Source organism: Penicillium expansum (genome assembly GCF_000769745.1).
Source record: "Penicillium expansum strain MD-8 chromosome Unknown contig142, whole genome shotgun sequence".
NCBI classification, from domain to species: Eukaryota; Fungi; Ascomycota; class Eurotiomycetes; order Eurotiales; family Aspergillaceae; genus Penicillium; species Penicillium expansum.
The window spans coordinates 3,407-23,116 of NW_015971169.1; the positions used below are offsets into that span (position 1 = coordinate 3,407).

The window sequence follows — 19,710 nt, forward strand, 5'->3', positions numbered from 1 at the left end:
ACATTATCTAGCACTAAGTAGGCAGACCTTACGACATTTCCCGGAAGTGAACAACACCCGGGGGACATGTGATAGTCTCGATTGAGTGTGATTGCCAAAATTTGCTTGTCAGATTGCTTTCGAGAATAGCATCTTTATTTGCAGCATGGCTATGGGATTCAATCTGATTTTCTGCCTTTTCATCGTGGACTGACTCGATGTCGATGGCTCACGCACCGTGTTTTACTCTATTGGCGGTATAAAACTGCTCTCTATGCTTAGGTCAATTCCTATATACATGCCTAGATGTACAGCGAATGAGCTCGCTTATTGACGGTACGTGGGCAGCTTATATAGCGCCTTTAATTTGGCCTATTGAATTATTTGTGGGCTATCATTCGCATTGCCTCTTTCTCTCTTTCTTTTCCAGCTGGCTGCATATATCTGGGAGGCTGCGCACAAGTTGGGAGTGTTCAAGATCTTTTATTGGGATGCCTCATCCAAGGCAGTTTATAGCGGGGGCGTCTGGAGGGTCTTGAGCGGATCGGTGGTTGGCGAACAATAAATTTGCTAGATAAAGCACATACATTATGTATGTACCTTTACGTACCGGATGTTCCTTGGCGGGTAGGCCTTTCCTATTTGAGCTGCCGCCGCTTTTATGAGGGTGATCAGGCTCAGGCTCACTGAGTAGATGTCAGCACGGTTTATTTTGTGGAACTAGGATTTGAAATCCAAGTTGGACTGACCATTGCCACTGTTGTCCTACATTATCCTTCATAAAAGCTCACCAAGGTTCCGTAACTGACTATGAGACTTCTAGACCATGTCGAAAAAGCTATAACAGGAACCCGTAGTTTCCAGGACAACCATGTACACGAACAGGTTCGGGTCGCGACGCCATACATCGTCATCTTCGTCGGCAGCGATAGCTGATCTCCATGTGCTTTGTTGTCAGAGGTTAGTACTACCATATGATAAGATATAACACAACACTTAAAATGTAAATAGGAGAAAATTGCTGCCCGTCGGCGGCAGCTTAGAGCAGAGCTGCTCGATACTTTTATAGAAGTATTAGTCGAGCGCCAGCTCGCCGTAAGATATTACCCCTGACTCTCTATCGGATAGAGACAAGTTAACATGGACTTCAGGAAGAGTTCCCCTCGGCGGTTCCCGTGGTGGACGGGGCCGTTCCCGTTGTGGCCGACGCTCTCTACGACAGGGCTGAGCCCTCCTCCCCCCTACGAAGAGGACGTCTTCGGAAACAGTATGTCTACCTGTCCCTCCCTTACGGGCGACTAAGTATGCCACCGGTTCGGTGGCAGCCCTGTTGGGGCCACGTTCCCAGTGAAGGCTGGCTTCGCCAATCCTCTCGATGGCCGAGTTGGTCTATGGCGCCATGTAGTCATCAATCAGTCATCAATCAATCATCGATCCTTAATTGAATTAGAACTAATGATATCACAGACTCATGAGAACTTCCTCTTGCACTGTTTCGGTGTGTGTTCTGGTCTCGAAACAGGCGTGGGCCCGAATCCCGCAGCTCACATTTTTTTATGTTTCTACAACATACTTAATCTAAGTATTCTAATTGGCTCTATCATTTTCAATCCGTGGGTCATAGAGGGACGTTCCATGGAAAATAATCCAATATTTATTCATGTGGGGCAACTTGTTGAATCTTAGCCTTTTTAATAATAGTGCTAGACCTGGCAGCAAACAAACCAGTCAGGGAACTTTTCTCAAGGGGCCAAAGAATCAACTAAAAAACCAGCATTAGGCACCAATCACCAAGAGAATCTGCTAGAAGGAATCCTCAGTCCGGAGGAGGTTTATCCCAACATCAAAGCCATCGGCAATCTGTCTATTTTCAGAGGGGGTGTCGGTCTATCTGCCGCATGCGTGATAGGTACATACTCCCGCTCTTCACTGCCCCGTCAGTAGCATATGCGCAAATCGGCAAGATCCAAACCAATGTAGATACATATTATCGGTCTTCACTTTATCTATGCGCAAGTCTCGTATCATCACCAGATCTCCTTGTGCGAATTGCTTTCTCCGGGCTTTCGACCTCGACTAGTCTTTGCCACAACAAATTATTTGTCAGGGCTTGTTTCTATACAACTTATCGACGTTCTCCCCAATACGGAGTACCGGAGTACATATCGCATAGTTATGGCAAATGCGGAGGGGCCAGATCCGACGTCTCCTTTTTTCCTAATGGCCAATCCCGTTGGTCAGGTTAGTTTTAGTTTTCCATTCTAGTATATTTCAATTCATAATCTGAATTTCCACTAATCATAATAAGTCTCAAGATAATTACCTCTTTCATGTTAATTTACGTAAAAATGTTTATTTCATGATAGAAATTTCATGTGTCTTTACTGCTACAATGAATTTCTGCATCCTTTTAGCCTCCCACTTCATACACAGCAGCATTTCCAGCACCCACACTGTGTCCTTTACCTCGTCCTCTGCCCGAACAGTTCCACCAGCACTGGCAGCTCCTGAAGGCTCTGACTTTGTGGAAAAGAAACGAGTTTAAGCCTCAAAATCCTTCCTCTTTGTTTTGCTCCAGCTCCCATGGAGTATGACAGCTGGGTGGTCAACTGTGTCGTATGGAAAAGTGTCGCGTTGAGTCCCACCATCGCCCCTGAATCGAAGCCCCTTTGGGTAAGTTTTGCTATACCAGATCACGTGGGACTTGAAATACGAAATCATCCTCGCCTTTGGGTCTGAGCGTAGATCCTTTAACCTCTGCTGTGAATGAAGACCGATAGTAGTCAGTGTTTGCGGGTCAGCTGCGACCCGCTCTCTGACCTGTTTAGTTTGAAAGAAGGCATCAAGTCTGGCAGTCCATGCTCCGAACTTCTTGGGACTCCGCGCCCCTCTGAGTAAACCATCCAATTGGCGCTTAGCCGCATCTGAGGTCTTCCACTTCTCTGTCCGGACTGTAGCTTGACGTTTGCTGATAGAAACTGTATCTAATAGGTTTGAGATCGATGTGCCAAACATCTTAGCAGCTTCCGGGGTCCTTCTCCACTCCTCTGTTGACTGCTTAGCCCATGCCTTGGCAATGAACATGCGGATTATGGCTCCCACATAGCTACCATTTTTGTCTGGGGCTAGCTCAAAGGTCGGATTGAGAGCAAGTGTTGCACTGAATGCCGCTCTGACTGCGTGTTCTGGAAAGAGATTTTCTTGATTTATCTCCGCATGTCGTAGTATCCTGGCTCGGCAGAGCTGGCTCCATCTCATACGAAGATCTGGTCTTTTATTGAACCAATAGGCATGTCGAAGGAAGTAAATCGGCCTTGGTACTGGAATACCGACCAGCCCGCAAACGCTGTTCCAGGAAATATCTTGGTATGCACGGAATTCAAGGGGGATATCGTGAAAAAATGTCTGAGTGTGTAGTCCTATGAAGACAAGATGTTTTATCTCTTTCGTTTGACGATGGCGAATTATCTCGAAATGGGGCTCTTCGCCATACAACTTGAATTGCTTGTTGCAACATATCTTCACCCGGACAGACTCAAGTGAATCTCCCATCTCAACAAGGCGATCCCGTGGAGTGAGAGCATTTTCTTTACCAAGTAAAATGATGATCTTGGATCGGGTGTTCAGCCATCGACAAAATTGGAGACATTTAGCCTCAATCTCCTCCCAGTTTGGATACCGGGCCCAGTTAACTCCAAGGTTCGACCATTGTTCTCGGATCGGAATTCTGTTTTGGGTCCGAATGTAGGGGCTCGGCCCTAGCTTTGCGTACTGCATCCTAAGACAAGGATTGCAGCAATCTAAAACTTGGGACCAACAGACGTTCGTAGTCGTCCACGTTGGATAGTTCCAAACAATAGCCACGGGTGCATCCCACCTTCCGCTCGGCTTAGTGAGAGTTTTATCGATGATCATTCCATTTGAAAGCTCACACAAGTCGTTGACAAGGAGCTGCCACTTCTTATCAATCTCACCGTCTTCTCTGCGCCAGGCATTTCTGTTCCTGCACCTAGGCTCATCGTAGTCCTCAAACTGTGGGTAGGCGTCGCCTTCGATTTTACAGCTTCGGGAAAATGCGTGTAGTTCACTTTTGGTCGAATCATCCAGCTCATGTAGATCAAAGAATACCGTTTCCCATGGAAAATTTGAGTCCTTGGTTTGTTCTCCCATGAAACTTAAAATTTCTTGTATGTTTTCCGCATGTTTGACGGGATCTTTGGCTTCATCAAAGGCTTGTTCAAAAGCACGCTGTGTGAGGTCGTCATCTTCGTTCTTGTTCTCGTTCACGCTATCCCAGCGAGGATCGTTGAGTTCTGGAATCTCTTCAATCGCGAATGAATGCTCGGAAGGGGTATTCAGGATTTGCTTGAGAGCTTCTTCGGCAGCTTCCTCGTCAATCTAAGAGATCCATGTTAGACACAGTCATATTGGCCCAGGGGGTAGGGGGTAAATGGTCCAATAAATAGGCTACCTCTTCAGTGACTAGATCGAGATCGAGGGAAGTGATGCCCAGAGAGTCCTTGGCAGACATGCTGATGGAGAAGACCAAGACCCTGCTAGAGCTTGGATTGTTGTTATTCCGAATGGTGAGTGAGAGGGAACTGAGTAGATGACTGAGTACAAAATGAGAGAGAGAAAAGAATATGACAGACCCGAGGAAGAAAAAGAACAAAGATAATCAGACCAAGTGTTATGAAGCTGAAATGAACTCAGCTCGCTAGGGCTTCCCAACGATAAATGTATGTGGGTTGAGAAATGGGAGTATTGATGTACGTACTACGTGGCTAATGAAATAAGAATTGCTGAATAGGAAGTAATAATAGTTGCTAATGATGATCTAACTACCGCCATGAAGCTCTCCGAATAGCTTTATGGAGACAAAAGGGCAAAGAGGGCTCTGACAACCTCCATCACTATGCATCAAGTATTTTCATGCTCTCGGTTCTCTCTAATACAGACTGAGTCTATTTGAGTGATGATCTCGAAATTGAAGACAGACAAAGTCAGAGGATCTGGATATCTTTAGGTGATTGATATACAGACCCCCCCCTAATCTGACGCTTTCATAACTGAGAATTCAGGTATAAATATATACCGCCTTCCTAATTTGGTGCGTCACTGGATTCGACACCTGCCTCTGTCTACCGTACTCCATACCGCCTTCCAAATTTGCATACCACCTTTAAAGCAAACTCCCTACGGAGTATACTCCGTAGAATCGTTGTAGACAGCAGTTGCCTGCAATTTAAATGTAAGCCCCTACTGAAATTAAGTCATTTTTATCGTACCTGACTTTGTATACCAAGGACCATACCCAGCACCATACCTAGCACCTGGACCAAGCCAGGCACCATAAAAGTACCTTAACAGGTAGAATATGCAATTTTTTCTCGTGAAAATGTATGTTTTATTACTATCTAACCCCGAATTATATAGTAGTGGCAGAATATTTGGCAGAAAACTCTGTACCTGGCAGAAGTTATAGCAGGATCCAGTGTCGTACCAAATTAGGAAGGCGGTATATATTTACACCTGAATTCTCAGTCATGAAAGCGTCAGATTAGGGGGGGGGGGTGTCTGTACATCAATCACCTATCTTTAACCCATCCCAATGGCAACTCTAGAGAACATTGAAACTCTTCGCACACCCTTACGCCGACAAAGAGAACTGAGCATGCCGCAAGCAGGATCTCTTCTGGTGTTTTCACTGTGCCATAGTCCTTCGTGTTGCTCCGCCCTTTTCCTGGTCATTTCCTTTTACTGCTGGAAGAGGGATTCATTTTGCTATATTAAATATAGTACTATCCCCCGACACTTGTGCTGTATTATTATCAATTATGTGAACTCTGTGAGACGGCTATCATGAACAAAGCTCTTTCCAAGTGAAATTTTTCCTAAGATGACAATAGGGACATTATATAACAATATACCGACGTGTTTCTAGATGTTCCTTTTATATATTTTATACATTCTGTACTTCTATACAAAGGTGCTAAAGTATAAATAGTAGGACTTTTCTATGCATAATGAGGGACTTTACCTAGAATTTCGTGGGGCATTCTGGTCACGAAAGCGACGTGCATGATTCTGATTTCTTCCTTTTTTTCCTGTCTTCTTTTCCTGTCTTTTTCTTCTTCTTTTTGGCCTCATTAAAATCCAAGTATTATGATTGGCTTTGACATTTCTAATTTGTGGAGCACAGAGGGAAAATAATCCTCTGTGCCTAGAATGTAAATAATATTGTGGGGCAACTTGTTGAATCTTGACTTTTTTATATTTTTCTTTTTCTTGAATTCTTCTAGTCTCCCCAGGTCTCGTTCTCGTCGAGTCTCCATCTATCTATCCTATTTGTCGCCTATCTGGCTCCCTCACCTCGTCTTACGGCCTATTTGCTACGGCAAGGCAAGCTCAAGCTGCCCACCATGGCCCTCATGAATGTCGATCAAATGACCCCCTCCAAACCGGTTGAACAGACCCTCGAAAAGACCCCCGATGTACTCGTGACCCCTTGCGATCCATGGCCTGCGCCTTACTATCTGGAGGGTGGTTTCCGTCGTGTCACGCCATACCATTACACTTATAACACCAACTGCAAGGAGCGATGGCGGGGTCGCCAGCTGGTCGAGGTCTTCACTTCCGAGTTTCGCGATCGGAAGCCAGAATACTATGTACGTCGAGGCATGGAGATGTGGATCTTCAGATTGAGACAATGGAGAATGGCAAACTGACAATAACCAGAGGAAAGCACTAGAGGATGGCCTTGTACAGGTTAACGGTGTGACAGCCCGCCCCGAAACGATACTTAAAAACGGTCAGGTCGTCTCGCACACTCTCCACCGCCACGAACCGCCCGTTACAAGCCTTCCCGTTGGAATCATCTTCGAAGACGATGACCTCCTGGTTATTGATAAGCCTGCTGGCGTACCAGTGCACGCTGCGGGTCGATACCACTTCAACACAGTCGTCGAAATCCTGCGCTCCGAGCGCAGCTCCGAATGGCTACCTCGTCCCTGCAACCGACTTGACCGATTGACATCTGGAATCATGTTCATTGGAAAGCACGCCAAGGCCGCCGACAAAATGGCCGCCGCACTCAAGGCCCGATCCGTCCAGAAAGAGTACGTGGCGCGCGTGAAGGGCAAGTTCCCAGACGGCGTGGTTGTCTGCGACCAGCCAATCATGCAGGTTAGCCCGAAGCTGGGTCTCAACCGTGTGCGTGCTACCGGCAAAGAAGCGACAACCAAGTTCCGTCGCTTGGCTTACTATCCTCCCGAGGCAGCAAAGGAGACCGACTCATCTAGCGACGACGAGCGTCCTGTTACCCCGACTGCGGAACTTGCCAATGAGTCCGAGGGCTACAGTATCGTGCACTGTTTCCCGCTGACCGGTCGTACCCACCAAATCCGTGTCCACCTCCAGTTCTTGGGCCACCCGATCTCCAACGACCCCATCTACTCCAACCGCCGTGTGTTCGGGCCTGAGCTTGGCAAGGCCGAGGTGAGCGCAGAGCGCGATGAAGAGATCGTCGCGCGGTTGTCTCTCATGGGTAAGACCGAGATCCCCGATACGGTCTCGTACCGCACACACCTGACCGCGGCGCCGAATGTCCCGCCGAACACCGACCCGGTGCTTGTCAACGAGATCATGCACCGCGAGCAGATGGCTGCAGCTGAGGACTACGCGAAGCGCAAGGGCGAGCGTCTGTCCGGTGACCTATGTGAAACCTGCGGCACAGAGCTGTACTCGGACCCGGGCCCCCATGAGCTGGGTATCTTCTTGCATGCTGTTGCGTATGCCGACCGAGATGGTGATTGGGGTTATCGCAGCCCCATGCCTCGATGGGGTTTGCCTCCTGCGGGCATGGAGGGTCCCCGCGAGTGTCCGGATTGGGTTCCTGCTCCCGAAGGCGAGGAAATTGTCATTGGCCATGGAACCATTCCGGCTGGCTTGGGTGATGATGATCGTGCTGCAGATGCAACGACTGGCTCTGTGCTTCTGGAAGGCGTTGGTCTCGTGAATATCTCCGAAGCTGCGAGGATGACCGAGTCTCGTGAAGCCACGGAGGCAGCTGTGCCTACTAACTAATGATGTTATCTTTTAGGGGTTCCTTTCTTGAAAATACCTTCTACCTATATCATATTTCTTGGAATGTCTTTGTCTTTGTCTTGATGATACCACTCTGCTGACTTATCATGAAAAGTTCACGAGCATAGCGTCTTGGTCTTGATCTTCCATGACATGGCGATACATTGATTTTTTTGGTCTTGGTTCTAGAATATAGATTTACTGCTTTAGAAGTCTTATAGAGATACGTGCAATCTATCAAAATTCAATTCGTATAGGATACCACTTAGACCCAGAGTCTATATATATTTCATATCAGAGGCCCAAGAAGTAGTTTAAGTCCCCATATGAACCTCCTCCTTGTTGTCTATTCAGATGTATAGAAAGGCGGTAAAAAAAAGAGCATAGTACTTTGTACAAGCGACCTATGTACTCCGTATGTATAGGTAAATGTGATGGATGGAGTAGGATCTTGGGACTCTTCATATCGAGCTTAGGTAGTCTGTGAAGGAGTTAATAAGCATCCATGGATCTCCTATCCGGAATCTGGCTGCTATTTATAGGAAAATAGTGCCTGTGAAGGCTTCTTGTTCTCAATAAACAACCAATTTATGTTATAATTGTTTCCTAATTTCACTTTTCAGCCAACGCTATAAATGCCGCTCTCTTTTAACCGATGCAAAACCAGACCAAAACATAACGCTCAACGCTCAACTCCTAGAAATGTATCCCAACGATAAAACAGGCGCAACAACTCAAATCCAAAATCAAAGAACCTAGTTGGTCACCCACGACACCTTCTCACACTGCTCCATCCGCTCTAACGCAGCATCAACCCGCCACAGCATCGTCCCTGACTGCGTGCCTGGCTGGGGCTTCCCGCGCAGCACCGCGTTAGACGTTGTGCAGCGTGAGTCGGCTGTCAGGCGGTACTGGATGCACTCTGGGTCTGCGGCACAGTAGTCCGCACAAGCAGCGAAAGAAGTAGGCGTCTTGGGACCCTTGTAATCTTCTTTGTCGTCGCCTGCGCTCGCAAAGTTGTCCCAGTTGTCTAGGTGGTCTGCGAGGGTTGGACGGATGAGATTGCGGAAGATATCACTGTATGTGAGGAGATTTGAGTTTTCCTGAGGTTTGTTAGTGACATATTCACATATTTCAGATAGATATCCAGGAGGAAAGGAAAGGCAAGGCAAGGAAAAGAAGGAAAGAAACTCACATCCACAAACCACTGCTGCTCAAATTCCCAAAACCGATCCACATCCGCCGGCGTCATATGGTGGAAAGTAAAAGGCGCAAAACACCAAGGCGTCTTGGCAAAAGCCTCATGCAACATATCCTGCTCCCAAACTGACTGCGTAGTCACATGCGGCCAAGACCAAGTAAGTCCAATCCCAGCCGCAGCAAGCGCCCTCCCAAGCACACAATCCCCCGCCCATTCCTGATCGGTGATACCATCCCACTCATCAATATGTGATTTATGAAAATCCGCAACAGCATGAATAGCCGCATGAGAAAGCACGAACCCCGACCCACCATGCGCAAATATAGTAGACCCAATCTGCATCTGATTCCCCAGATACAGTTTCTCCTCGTGGTTGAAATGCGCCAGCCACCCGAGCAGATTCGGCCAGATCGGATACGTGTCTGCCTCCAGGAACACGAACCACTTGGCGTCTGGCTTTGCGCGTCGCGCGGTATGGATCATAGGGAGGAACTTCCACTTGTCCAGTTTCCAGCCTGGGTTGTCGCTCATCCCCGACGGGCCGTTGGCCACTTTTGTGTGGTCTTGCGAGGTTAGGGCTGTGTGGCCGCCTGCGCGGGCGCGGTTGTATATGGCGAAGTCTTCGTTGTTTTGTTTCAGAGTGTCGGAGACGTTGAGGAAGACATCTTGGGTGCGTATACCGGCTATGTCTTCTTCGAAGTCTGAGACGATTATTTTGTGCGGCACGCAGCGGAGAGTTGTTCTTAGGTGTACGGGGACTTTGTCTTGTGCTTCTGTAATGCCTGTTTTGACCACTACCAATACAGAGTCCATTCCTGTGTCTGTTGGACAGGATGGTGGTACATTATTGGGGTCGGTTATTGTCTCGGTCTCGTTGTGTGTATCAACCGTTAGCTCGATAGCGGGTTCGATCACGTCCTGCGTGGTCTTTGAGCCGAAATCGGCGTGGATGAATTGGAGGATCAAGAGGATTAGGATCACTGGGCCCAGAATGAGTACCCAGCGACCATATCGATGTGGGAGAGAGGGCATTTTTGGAGATTGGGGTTGTAGGATCCTAGAGGTAGAGAGGAAGAGAATTCAAGAAAGGGGTTTAATGGATGTGGAAAGATCTATCGGTCTCCATATCCAGATGGAGACCTAATATAAAACATCAAAGTTGAGGGGATCTTCAGGAGGGGGTCTCCAAGTTCTTAAGTGATGGGTGCGTGGGGGCTGATACAAGTTCAAGGCGCCTATGTACATCATCGGTGACATTCACACTAGAATTATAATGGCACCATGATTCTCGAGGATCAAGCAGACGTGAGACATTGACCTGGAGAATAGATGCTATGTGTCTTTATCCTGTCCGATTCTATCCTGCTCCTGTGCTCCTATGTCGTGCTTGTGGTTTCGGAACTCCAGGGTTTTTGCCTGTTGCGTACGTCACCACTATTAAGTGGGTCCGGTGATCTGAAACGTGTGACAGTGATCGACTATGTTGTATATGTAAAGGGGCGTTTCAAGTTGGTTAGTTAATATATTGTAGATAAAGAGTTGAAGAGAAAGATGTCGGGAAGTTCACTTGTGCTTAGGGTTACGGTTTTGGTTAGGTACACCCATGAACTACACTGGATGTACACTGGAGATGTACAACTACATGTACAAGACCAGATTAGAATATGCACGTCAATTGAAATGACTTGGAATGAACCAAAGGGATTTTTGTAATTTTTGTTGTCATTTCAGAGAACAATTCTCTCGCTTCACAGCGCCCGGCACTATGACAAGGCCCGAGCCGGACATGCCACGCACAATCCTTAAATTTCGTTATCGCCAGAGAGATAGTATCGCCGTACAAAAACCCCGACCTCGTGCACCAATCCCAACTAAAAGGAAACAAACTGGGTTTATTCCATTTATGCCTCGGTGGTGACACGGCCCTTGGGGTTAGTGACCTTAACACCGAGAGCCTTGGCCTTCTCGATAATGTCGACACGCTTGCGGGAAGAGACGGCGTGGCCGATCCTGTGAAACTTGTTAGCGAACGAAATGTATAGATAGCAATCTTGAAAGAGCAATCAAGATCGCTCGGGTGGCGCAGGACGTACTCAGCAGCGAAGGTGCGGTTGTGCATGAGGAGGAGCTCAACGTCCTTGGTGTTGTGGACGAGGAAAGCCTTGTGGCCGGAGGGCATCATGTGGCGGGTCTTCTTGTTGGAACCGAAACCGATGGAGGGCATGGCCATCTGGCCCTTGAAACGGCGACGAACGCAGTTATCAATACCCTTGGGCTTGCGCCACGAGGCGCCAACGCGCATGAACCGGTCAGACTGGTGACGGTTGAAGCGGTTCGTGCCTAATTGTCGATGTCAGTCCTCCGATCGTGAATGTGAAAAGTTCGTGTCCTTTTGAGCCTCCATGGCCCTGCGGATAATGTCGCCCTTCGATCCCAAGATAGATGTTGATTTTTTTTTTCTTACGACAATCCTCCAATGGGTTCTCTTCGTTTGGTGCATCTTGCTGGGCTTGCTTTGTTTCATTTGGTCGACGATCGAAGGGCGAGAGTATCCAGGGCACGGGCACGAAAAGGAATGGAACAGGTAATCGGGAACATACGCTTCTTCACGATAGGGATGTGCTGCTTAGCGGCGGCCATCTAGAATCAAAATTAGTGACTGAATCGAATATAATGCGCATTTGGTGACTGACCTTGTCGGTATTGCTGGGTCTCGCCGGGCGTTCGAGAGTTGTCGGGTCGGAGTTCAATCTCGAAAACTTCTCTCTCAGGTTCTCCCGCAGCAGAGTGGGAGACCCACACTAGTGCGCTTTGGGCGAACTAAGCGAAAGCAGACCACTTATGTCAGCCTAGGGCTGATACAGCCCTAGCCCTAATATTCCTCTTTGGGTAATATCCGGAGATGTTCTATACAACTGTAGTCCATGATAGTCTCTACTAGTATCTATCTTTATTACAATGCATATTATCCAAATATTTCAATATGTTTTGATCATTTATCTATTTAATCCTAGAATGATTCTGGTTCCTATCTAGCTTTTAAATCTGCAAATGCAACTGAACCTTCTCGCCATCTTTCTCGCCACTGCGCAACATCTGCTCCAAGATCTCAAGATCTGCCAATGCTTCCTCGGCAGACTGTCTGATGTCAGGCTTTCCACTCACAATTGAATTTGCAAACTCTGCCACCTCTGGCCCAACACCCCTGCCATCAAACTCAACATGGTGCTTCTCGCCATTAACCGTCACATCATCGAGGTTCAATGTAACAACACCTTTCTCGCAAGCAACCTCGAAAATATGATCATCAAATGACGATCCCCACGACAAAGAGATAACGCCCGTAGCACCAGATTCAGTCTTCGCGACGGCATCCACAGTATCAACCGGTGGCAGGAATGATTGCTGCAGCTGCGACTGCGCCGACAGAATGCTCAGACGCTCCGTGGGGCCTAGAATCAGGCGCAGCGCAGCGGTCATGTGCACACCACCGTCCAAAAGGAATCCACCCTGGTACTCAGGAGTCTTGCGCCAGGCGGTGTCTAGAAAATATATAGTCAGTCTCCGTAAGATCTTCGATGTAGAGCCTCAACCAGGACTGGACGTACGGAAGTACTTGTTGTTCTCATCCATGAGGCTGTGAACGTTCACCCGGAAGTTCTGGACCTTGCCAAGCTTTTGGACTTGCTCTGCCGCGAAGAGGTACTTCGTGATATAACGGAAGTTCTCTGCGACAGCCCAGAAGACCTTGGTAGTATCGATAGTACTCTTGTACCATTTCAAAAGTTCCTGTGCAGTGGCAACATCCTTAGCGATGGGCTTCTCGGATAAGACGTGCTTGCCAGCGAGCAGTGCTTTCTTGATGAACTCCGGCTGAACCAGAATGGGAAGGCTATTGGATCGGACAGTCAGTGTTTCGCTCTTCTACTGTTGACTGGAATCTGGAGAAATGGGGTCCCGTACGCAATGATCACAGCGCCGATATCTGAACGAGCCAGTAGATTGGCATAGGACTTGTCAGATCCTGAGTCTTCAGAGTAGAGATCGACTTCGGACGTGCCACTGGCGAGGTCCTGGGCTGACTTCAAGGATCGGGAATAGATGGCCTTGAGCTGGAAGTTTGAGGCAGCTTGGACGGCGGGCTGTTTGATTAGTTAGTTAAATACAATATGTAGAAAATATTGCTATTAAAGAGTTTGTCATACTAGGTGCTGCTCTTTCGCAAAGAGACCTGTTGGATGTTAGTCAATGTATGCAGTGTAGAGTACACGGAGTATGGGAGAAGTATGTACCACTGCCGATGATAGCGACGCCGATAGACATGATTTAAATGTTAATAGTATGGAGTATTAGATCCGGGGTGAAATGAAATATCAAATGATGTTAATTTTGCAGTACTTGGGATACTATTAAAGGAAGTTCAATAGCGGAGTACAAAGTACAAAGTAAGTTGATTCCAAAGCCACTTTAAACTGCGGGAAGGTCCAACCTCGACGCACGTCATTTGCTGGTCGGATACATTACCTATTTGGTCAATTCTTTGGCGGATACCCGCTGTCTACTTCAGTCTATACGAGGTATCACGGAAACTCCGTGATAGATCGGGTACAATTCAAGAATTCTTCACATTATGTTGTATGTCGGTAAAACATCAAATACAAATGTCAATCTGAACTGTACACTCCATAACACCCCATCCAAATGCGCCCAATATCAGGGAATCCAATCCCAAATCCTAAAGAGACGCCCAATCATTTGCATCATCAAATAATACAATCGTACCAGTCGTAAACAAAAAAAAAAAGAAAACCCGCCACATGTCAGCCAAAATCCTAGGATCCAACCTTAGAAGCATCATTGATGATTAACCAAAGCCCTCAACCGTTCCACACGTGCCATAGCATTCTCCAACTTCTCCAACCGACTACGCTTCTCAACATCCCTCCGTTCCAGCACAGCAACCCTTTCCTCAAGCTTGGCGCGAGCCTTTCGCTCCTCCGCAACCATCTCATTCGCCTGACTGAAAAGCTGCACCGTTAACTCCTCTAGCTCAGTACTCGCCTGCGAAAGCTGCGACTCGGCAGCCTTACGGAGTCTCTGTTCGCGCGTAAGCGCATCCTGCAGTTCGGCGGTGTGCTCGCTGTTTGCGGGGGACATGTGAGTGAGCGGGGTGCTGAGCGCGGTCGGAGTACTGGGAAGAACGGCACCGCTAGATGTTGTGGGTGTTGCGCTACCACGTCGGTAGGGGAGCAGAGAGGCTAGATTTGTGAGGCGGCTGTGGTATGTTTGTGGTTGGGATCCTGAGGATGTTGGGCGTTGTGGTGAGGAATGGTCGGGTTGGGAGGGGGGTCTCCCCAGTGAGGAGCTGCTTCGCGGGGTGTGGTATGCCTGGGGTTGGGAGGAGCGTAGACGTCGAATTTCGTCTTCGTACTCGCTGAGTTTGGCGGCTGTTTGCGATCGGGTCAGCGGTGGGGTTCTTGTTTGTAAGGGTTGGGCTGGAAGAAGGGGGGGAAGAGATAGCTTTTGTCTTATGTGTAGACACGCGATCTCGTTCATGCTATGTTTGTGTGTGTAGTTTGCACAAAGACACTGCAAAGGCTTACCTGTAGCCGAAGCACGCGCTGTCAACGCCTGTACCTGCCCCTCCAACTCTTGGATTCTATCGTGGGCGCCAGAGCCATTTTGGGGAAATCCTTCACCCCAACACATAGGACATTGGTTTTCTGATATAGCGACACCCTTCATGACGGGTGCGACAAGCGTAGTAGTGAGGGATGTTGTAGTCGACATGACAACATGGGGCCTACCCCGGGATTGTCAGGGTTTAATTTTAAATGAACTAGGCGTACTAAGGTTGCAACGGTGGTTCGACGGGGCTTAAGAGCATTTGAAGTACCTAAGTACTAAAAAATAAAAAAGGAAAAAGAAATTTCAGAGGCTGAAAATCATAATCCCTGGCCCTTTGAAGGGGTTTCAATTAATTCCATACCGGCCACTCCATTTCTTGGCCAATTGTATCTCCTTGGTTCCTGAATGATCTCATAAGATGATTGATTGAATAGATTGAATAGATTAAAATGGATCTTTAACTATGTTCAAAACAACTATTTAACTGAAACCGAGTACATTTACTTATATACCTTATATACTAAACTTCGTACATCTCATACCTCATGTCCTCGGTTGCATTAATCTGCCACGTTCGACCCTTTTGAGACTAGTGGATCCTATTTATACCCTTGCTTGATCCAATAGTCTACGATGGAGTACCTAATTAGGTCAAATCTGACCTATTTTTTTTATGTCTTTCTAGAAGCTATCACTATTTTGTACTAAAATTAGACGTACTATATATACATACGGAGTACAACATAGCTACTTCGTCTAAGTACCAATATTCTATCAGAAAAGGTCCAACCTCCCTATTTCTTCAAGGCAGCCGATCGTCCACGTTCTGATACACTACTGTCTTAAAGCCCTGTTAGAGATATCAAGGGCATTCATGGTAGTACGTGTATTATACAATATACGGAGATACGCTGGTAACATATTTATAGCCGCTATCTACATCCCTGTTTATAGAAAAGCCTCTTCCACAAAGTATGCTTTTTTTACCGTCTTCATGTATAAAAAATGTAACAAGACAAGTTAAAAAGGCCTACAAAAAAGACACCCCAAAGCCGCAAACGCAGCCGACTATTCTTGTAACTAATCCTTAAGAATTCTACAATATCCACAACTACACTTGGGTCAGTGAAGACTGCATTTCATTCTATGCTAAGCGGAAATTCAACTCAAAGGTTAGGACGCAGAAATGGAGCAAGGACCATCGAGACAACTCTGCCATGCAAAGATCCCAAGAATTGAATTAGAAGCAGTCACAGAAGGAAGAGCAAAGAACAGGAACTGATTTCGTCAACATTGTGCTCATGAGAGGGGTGCTCGTAATGACTATTCTCGTAGAGTCGTCTTGTTCGCATGGCCGAGAACGGAGAAAGAAGAAGAGTGTCAAAGACTCCAACTCCCCACGTCCCAACGGCAGACAGGAACGAGAAAGAAACAGGACCACCCGTGGTCAATCGAACGGAAGAGAGGAGAAAATTGAGAGAACAAGAAAAAAGAGGAAAGAGAGGGGGGAAAAAATAAAATGGAACATGTAATATTCATTTCGCATCGGCTGTAATGGTCATGGGCAGATCACTTTGAGTCACGCATGGGAATAATAGCTAGATAGCGAACAAGACATAAAATGAAACTTTTCGGACTGCCAGATCATCGAAGCGAGGACTAGATGTTTATCGAAAAATCTAGCCCACGAAAAAGGGAAAGAGATCATGAAACCAAAGGGCAAAAGAGGAGTGGAAAGGAGAATAAAGCTCAATCAGAAAAAGCAATCTACGTCCGGCACCGAGGAATGGCGGAAGCAGGTGGTAATTATGAGTGCCAAACCTATCCCGGTGCACCGCTCAAGGTAACTCGACCGAGCAGCGCACCATGACTGGAATGAACCTCGTCCAGAATTAACCCACCTGCGTACCTGTAAATCCAAGGCTCAGGGCAAAAAAACGGCCGTTGCTTCGGGGTATCGATACGTTTATGCGAATCCACGACCAGTCTGTCCACGGCGGTTGTTGCGCTTGTTCACGCTGACCGTGCTCCATCCCTCGTCGTCACCGCCAGCACCAGCCTCGGGAGCTGGGGCTCTCCAGCCGTTAGAAGACGGCTTCTTGGCTTCGACGGGAGCGGCAGCTGCTGTCTCCTCGGTCTCCTTGTCAGCGGTCAACTCGCCATCCTCACCGGCCCGTTGGAGGATCTCAAAGTTGCCACCACCCTTGGGAGTCTCAAGGACATCCTTGCCATTGTGGTCCACGGCAGGGGCTGACTCCTTGAGCTGCTTTTGCTTCTCGGCGAACTTTTCGGCCTTCTCGGCCTTAGCCTTATCGGCAGCTTCCTGCTTTTGGCGGATGGCAAGCTGGCGTTTCTCCTCGACCTGACGCTCGCGGGTAGCGGTGTCAATGGGGCGGGCAGCACCGAAGGGGCTGGCCTTGGAGTCGCCGCTGGCTGAGGTGGGGGTGGGGTTCTCTGAAACGGTGCGCTTCGTCAGGTTCAGTTTGGGGCGGCCAGCAGGGGCGGCAGGAACGGCAGGAGTGGCAGAGGGGGAGGCGGGGCTGATGGGCTCCTTGGGGGTTTCGTCGGGGCGCATTCTGGCGCGCCACTGGTTGTCCATATCGGCAGCAGTAGGTGTAGGCTCCGGGCGAACGTGCTCGGGGCGGGGAGGGCGGGAGCCCTCATCCTGGGGACGTCCCTCACCCCATGCGGCCTCGTTTCTGCGGAAGCTGGAACCAGGTCCGTCGTTGCTGTGCTCTCGGCCACCCTCGCGGGGCGGGCCACCGGCAGAAGGCGAAAGGGGTCCCTTGCGCTCCCAGTTGTTGAAGTCACGGGGCTTTCCGTCGGACTCGAAGTTGCTACGGCGGCCACCGCGGTCACTGCCCGCATCGGAGCCGGCATCCATGCCACGTCCGAAGCTGGAGCGCTCAGGCGCACGGCGTTGGGGAAGTTCGGGAAGAGGGCCACGTCGGGACCAGTCAAGATCCTTGCCTTCCAGGCGAGATTCCTTGGCTAATATAACCTGTCAGTCGAAACCTTTACAAAAAAAAACACCAACCTTCGGTACTTACGAGGCTCCGCGACACTAGTACGGATGGAACGTCCCTGGAAAGACGAGCCAGAGAGATCCAGAGCCTTCTGCAGACCCTCGACGGTCTCGAACTCGACATATCCGAAACCCTTGGGGGCCTTTGTCAACTTGTCTTCCACGAGACGAACGTTCGTCACGCCACATCCAGCGAAAAACTCGGAGATATCGGCGTCAGTTGATTCGAAGGAAAGGTTGCCAACGTGGCAAGTGTAGGGAGGCTGGGTAGGGAGATCAAGAGGCTCCCGGACGGCATATCCACCACGCTCGCGCTCTAATCATTCAAGCTGTCAGAACCTGTTCTGTGTATATTTGGCGCGGGAGGTATCATACCATAACCGCCAGTGCTGGAGCCAGCGCCGAATGCCGAATCACCCGCGGGGCGACGGCTGAAGGTGGATGTCAAAGGCTGGGCTGCCCATATTGTAAGCAAGGGTTCTGATCAACGATAAGCATGTTAGGTATCGGGCACACTACATACTGGCTATAAATTTTGTTAGTACAATCTCGCAATTTCCTAACGGGGGGTGATCTGCGACTTACAAGGAAGGGGCATATCCTCCATCTCATCAGCCCAAGAGCCAAGGCCTATAGTTGTCAGTAATCACCTCAAATCATCCAAATTTTCCCGGTCACTCACTTTCATCGGCCAAGAAGGTGCTCATAGACATCTTCTGGGCTTTATTTTTGGGGGCTGATATTTCATCATGTTAGCAATCGGTCCATGAATATTTTCGCGGGGGGCGATGCCCTGGGGAAGATGGAAGGTCTGGAACGAACCCATGATTGCGGTTTGAAGTTGGGGGAAACGCGCCGGGATTTGTGCGCGTTTCTCGGAAGGTAGGGTTGGAAAGAAGGAAAATTCAAAGGATCAGAGAGACACCTGGTGAGAAGACCAAGAATCAAAATTTGAGTCAAGTGTGTTAGGTTCAATATCTGCAAACCCACAGTGGAAAAGTTGGTAGAGGGGAAGTCGGCTGCGGCATGGAAGTGGACGGGTTACTAAATTTTTAGTGATGACGCTAGCCCAATCAGAGCCGCGAGATCGGTCTATACCTGAACTACGATTATCTTCGAATCCGTTTCTATTCCATCTAGAATTGGCAAATGATATGGAAATAATAGGCTATATATGCTTTTGTTTGTTCCAAAGGAGGGAAAAAACGGTGAGAAACTCCGAGTTCATACCTTATCTGTGGACAATGGTGGACTTCTTCATACTCGGCTAAAAATATATCATCAAATATACCCCAAAAACAGTAAAAAGTACATCACTACATCCCTGTTGCAACTTGATTGGCTAACATTTTGTCATCCCAGAAGAAGCATGTATGCAGTAGCCTCAATTACTCAGAAGAATCCTTTGTATCACAAGTCCGACTTTGTACATCGTTCTGCATCAACTCTTAGTTCCATTTGACATACTTTACTGGAGCATCTGGTATTAATTTACATAGTACTTCATAGGTATTAGCGTAGACCTTTTGAGATCGAAGATTTTTTTATTCGACACGCCAATATGCAATACATAGGAATCTCTACGGCAATCGTAGTGATCATCCATTCCTTTTGGTAGCCTATGTAGCCATGGTTGCCTCCAGTATTCAGGCATAGATAGAATGTCATTTAATTTAGTCATTGTATAATGAATCTTAGTGACACTGTGATTTTAATATTGATAAGTTGGATAAAAGCGTTGATCGAAGGCTACTCTAGTTAGACTGCGAAGGCATATATAGAGATATTGTAT

At 48.0% G+C, this 19,710-nt stretch overlaps 6 protein-coding genes across 6 annotated transcripts; 1 reads left to right on the forward strand and 5 right to left on the reverse strand.

Moving 5' to 3' along the window:
* Window positions 1-2,520: 2,520 nt before the first annotated feature.
* On the reverse strand, window positions 2,521-4,510 carry PEX2_041340 (uncharacterized protein; the record flags this gene model as incomplete). The annotated part of the gene is made up of 2 exons (XM_016741409.1): window positions 2,521-4,377; window positions 4,451-4,510. 2 exons carry the CDS (start codon window positions 4,508-4,510, stop codon window positions 2,521-2,523), a joined length of 1,917 nt encoding a protein of 638 aa, XP_016603601.1.
* Window positions 4,511-6,401: 1,891 nt separating this feature from the next.
* Window positions 6,402-8,064, forward strand: PEX2_041350 (pseudouridine synthase family protein; the record flags this gene model as incomplete). The annotated part of the gene is made up of 2 exons (XM_016741410.1): window positions 6,402-6,647; window positions 6,718-8,064. 2 exons carry the CDS (start codon window positions 6,402-6,404, stop codon window positions 8,062-8,064), a joined length of 1,593 nt encoding a protein of 530 aa, XP_016603602.1.
* Window positions 8,065-8,819: 755 nt separating this feature from the next.
* On the reverse strand, window positions 8,820-10,297 carry PEX2_041360 (uncharacterized protein; the record flags this gene model as incomplete). Its single annotated transcript, XM_016741411.1, has 2 exons — window positions 8,820-9,167; window positions 9,260-10,297. 2 exons carry the CDS (start codon window positions 10,295-10,297, stop codon window positions 8,820-8,822), a joined length of 1,386 nt encoding a protein of 461 aa, XP_016603603.1.
* An 869-nt stretch (window positions 10,298-11,166) lies between these two features.
* PEX2_041370 (Oxidoreductase, N-terminal) lies at window positions 11,167-13,588 on the reverse strand (the record flags this gene model as incomplete). Its single annotated transcript, XM_016741412.1, has 9 exons — window positions 11,167-11,275; window positions 11,359-11,605; window positions 11,866-11,905; window positions 11,959-12,066; window positions 12,329-12,807; window positions 12,874-13,157; window positions 13,229-13,407; window positions 13,471-13,496; window positions 13,558-13,588. The coding sequence occupies 9 exons, from the start codon at window positions 13,586-13,588 to the stop codon at window positions 11,167-11,169; spliced, it is 1,503 nt and encodes a 500-aa protein (XP_016603604.1).
* Window positions 13,589-14,119: 531 nt separating this feature from the next.
* Window positions 14,120-15,152, reverse strand: PEX2_041380 (uncharacterized protein; the record flags this gene model as incomplete). Its single annotated transcript, XM_016741413.1, has 3 exons — window positions 14,120-14,712; window positions 14,869-15,066; window positions 15,116-15,152. 3 exons carry the CDS (start codon window positions 15,150-15,152, stop codon window positions 14,120-14,122), a joined length of 828 nt encoding a protein of 275 aa, XP_016603605.1.
* A 1,707-nt stretch (window positions 15,153-16,859) lies between these two features.
* On the reverse strand, window positions 16,860-18,744 carry PEX2_041390 (translation initiation factor 4B; the record flags this gene model as incomplete). The annotated part of the gene is made up of 7 exons (XM_016741414.1): window positions 16,860-17,884; window positions 17,944-18,234; window positions 18,294-18,398; window positions 18,442-18,444; window positions 18,504-18,548; window positions 18,601-18,654; window positions 18,741-18,744. The coding sequence occupies 7 exons, from the start codon at window positions 18,742-18,744 to the stop codon at window positions 16,860-16,862; spliced, it is 1,527 nt and encodes a 508-aa protein (XP_016603606.1).
* Between the last annotated feature and the right edge of the window lie 966 nt (window positions 18,745-19,710).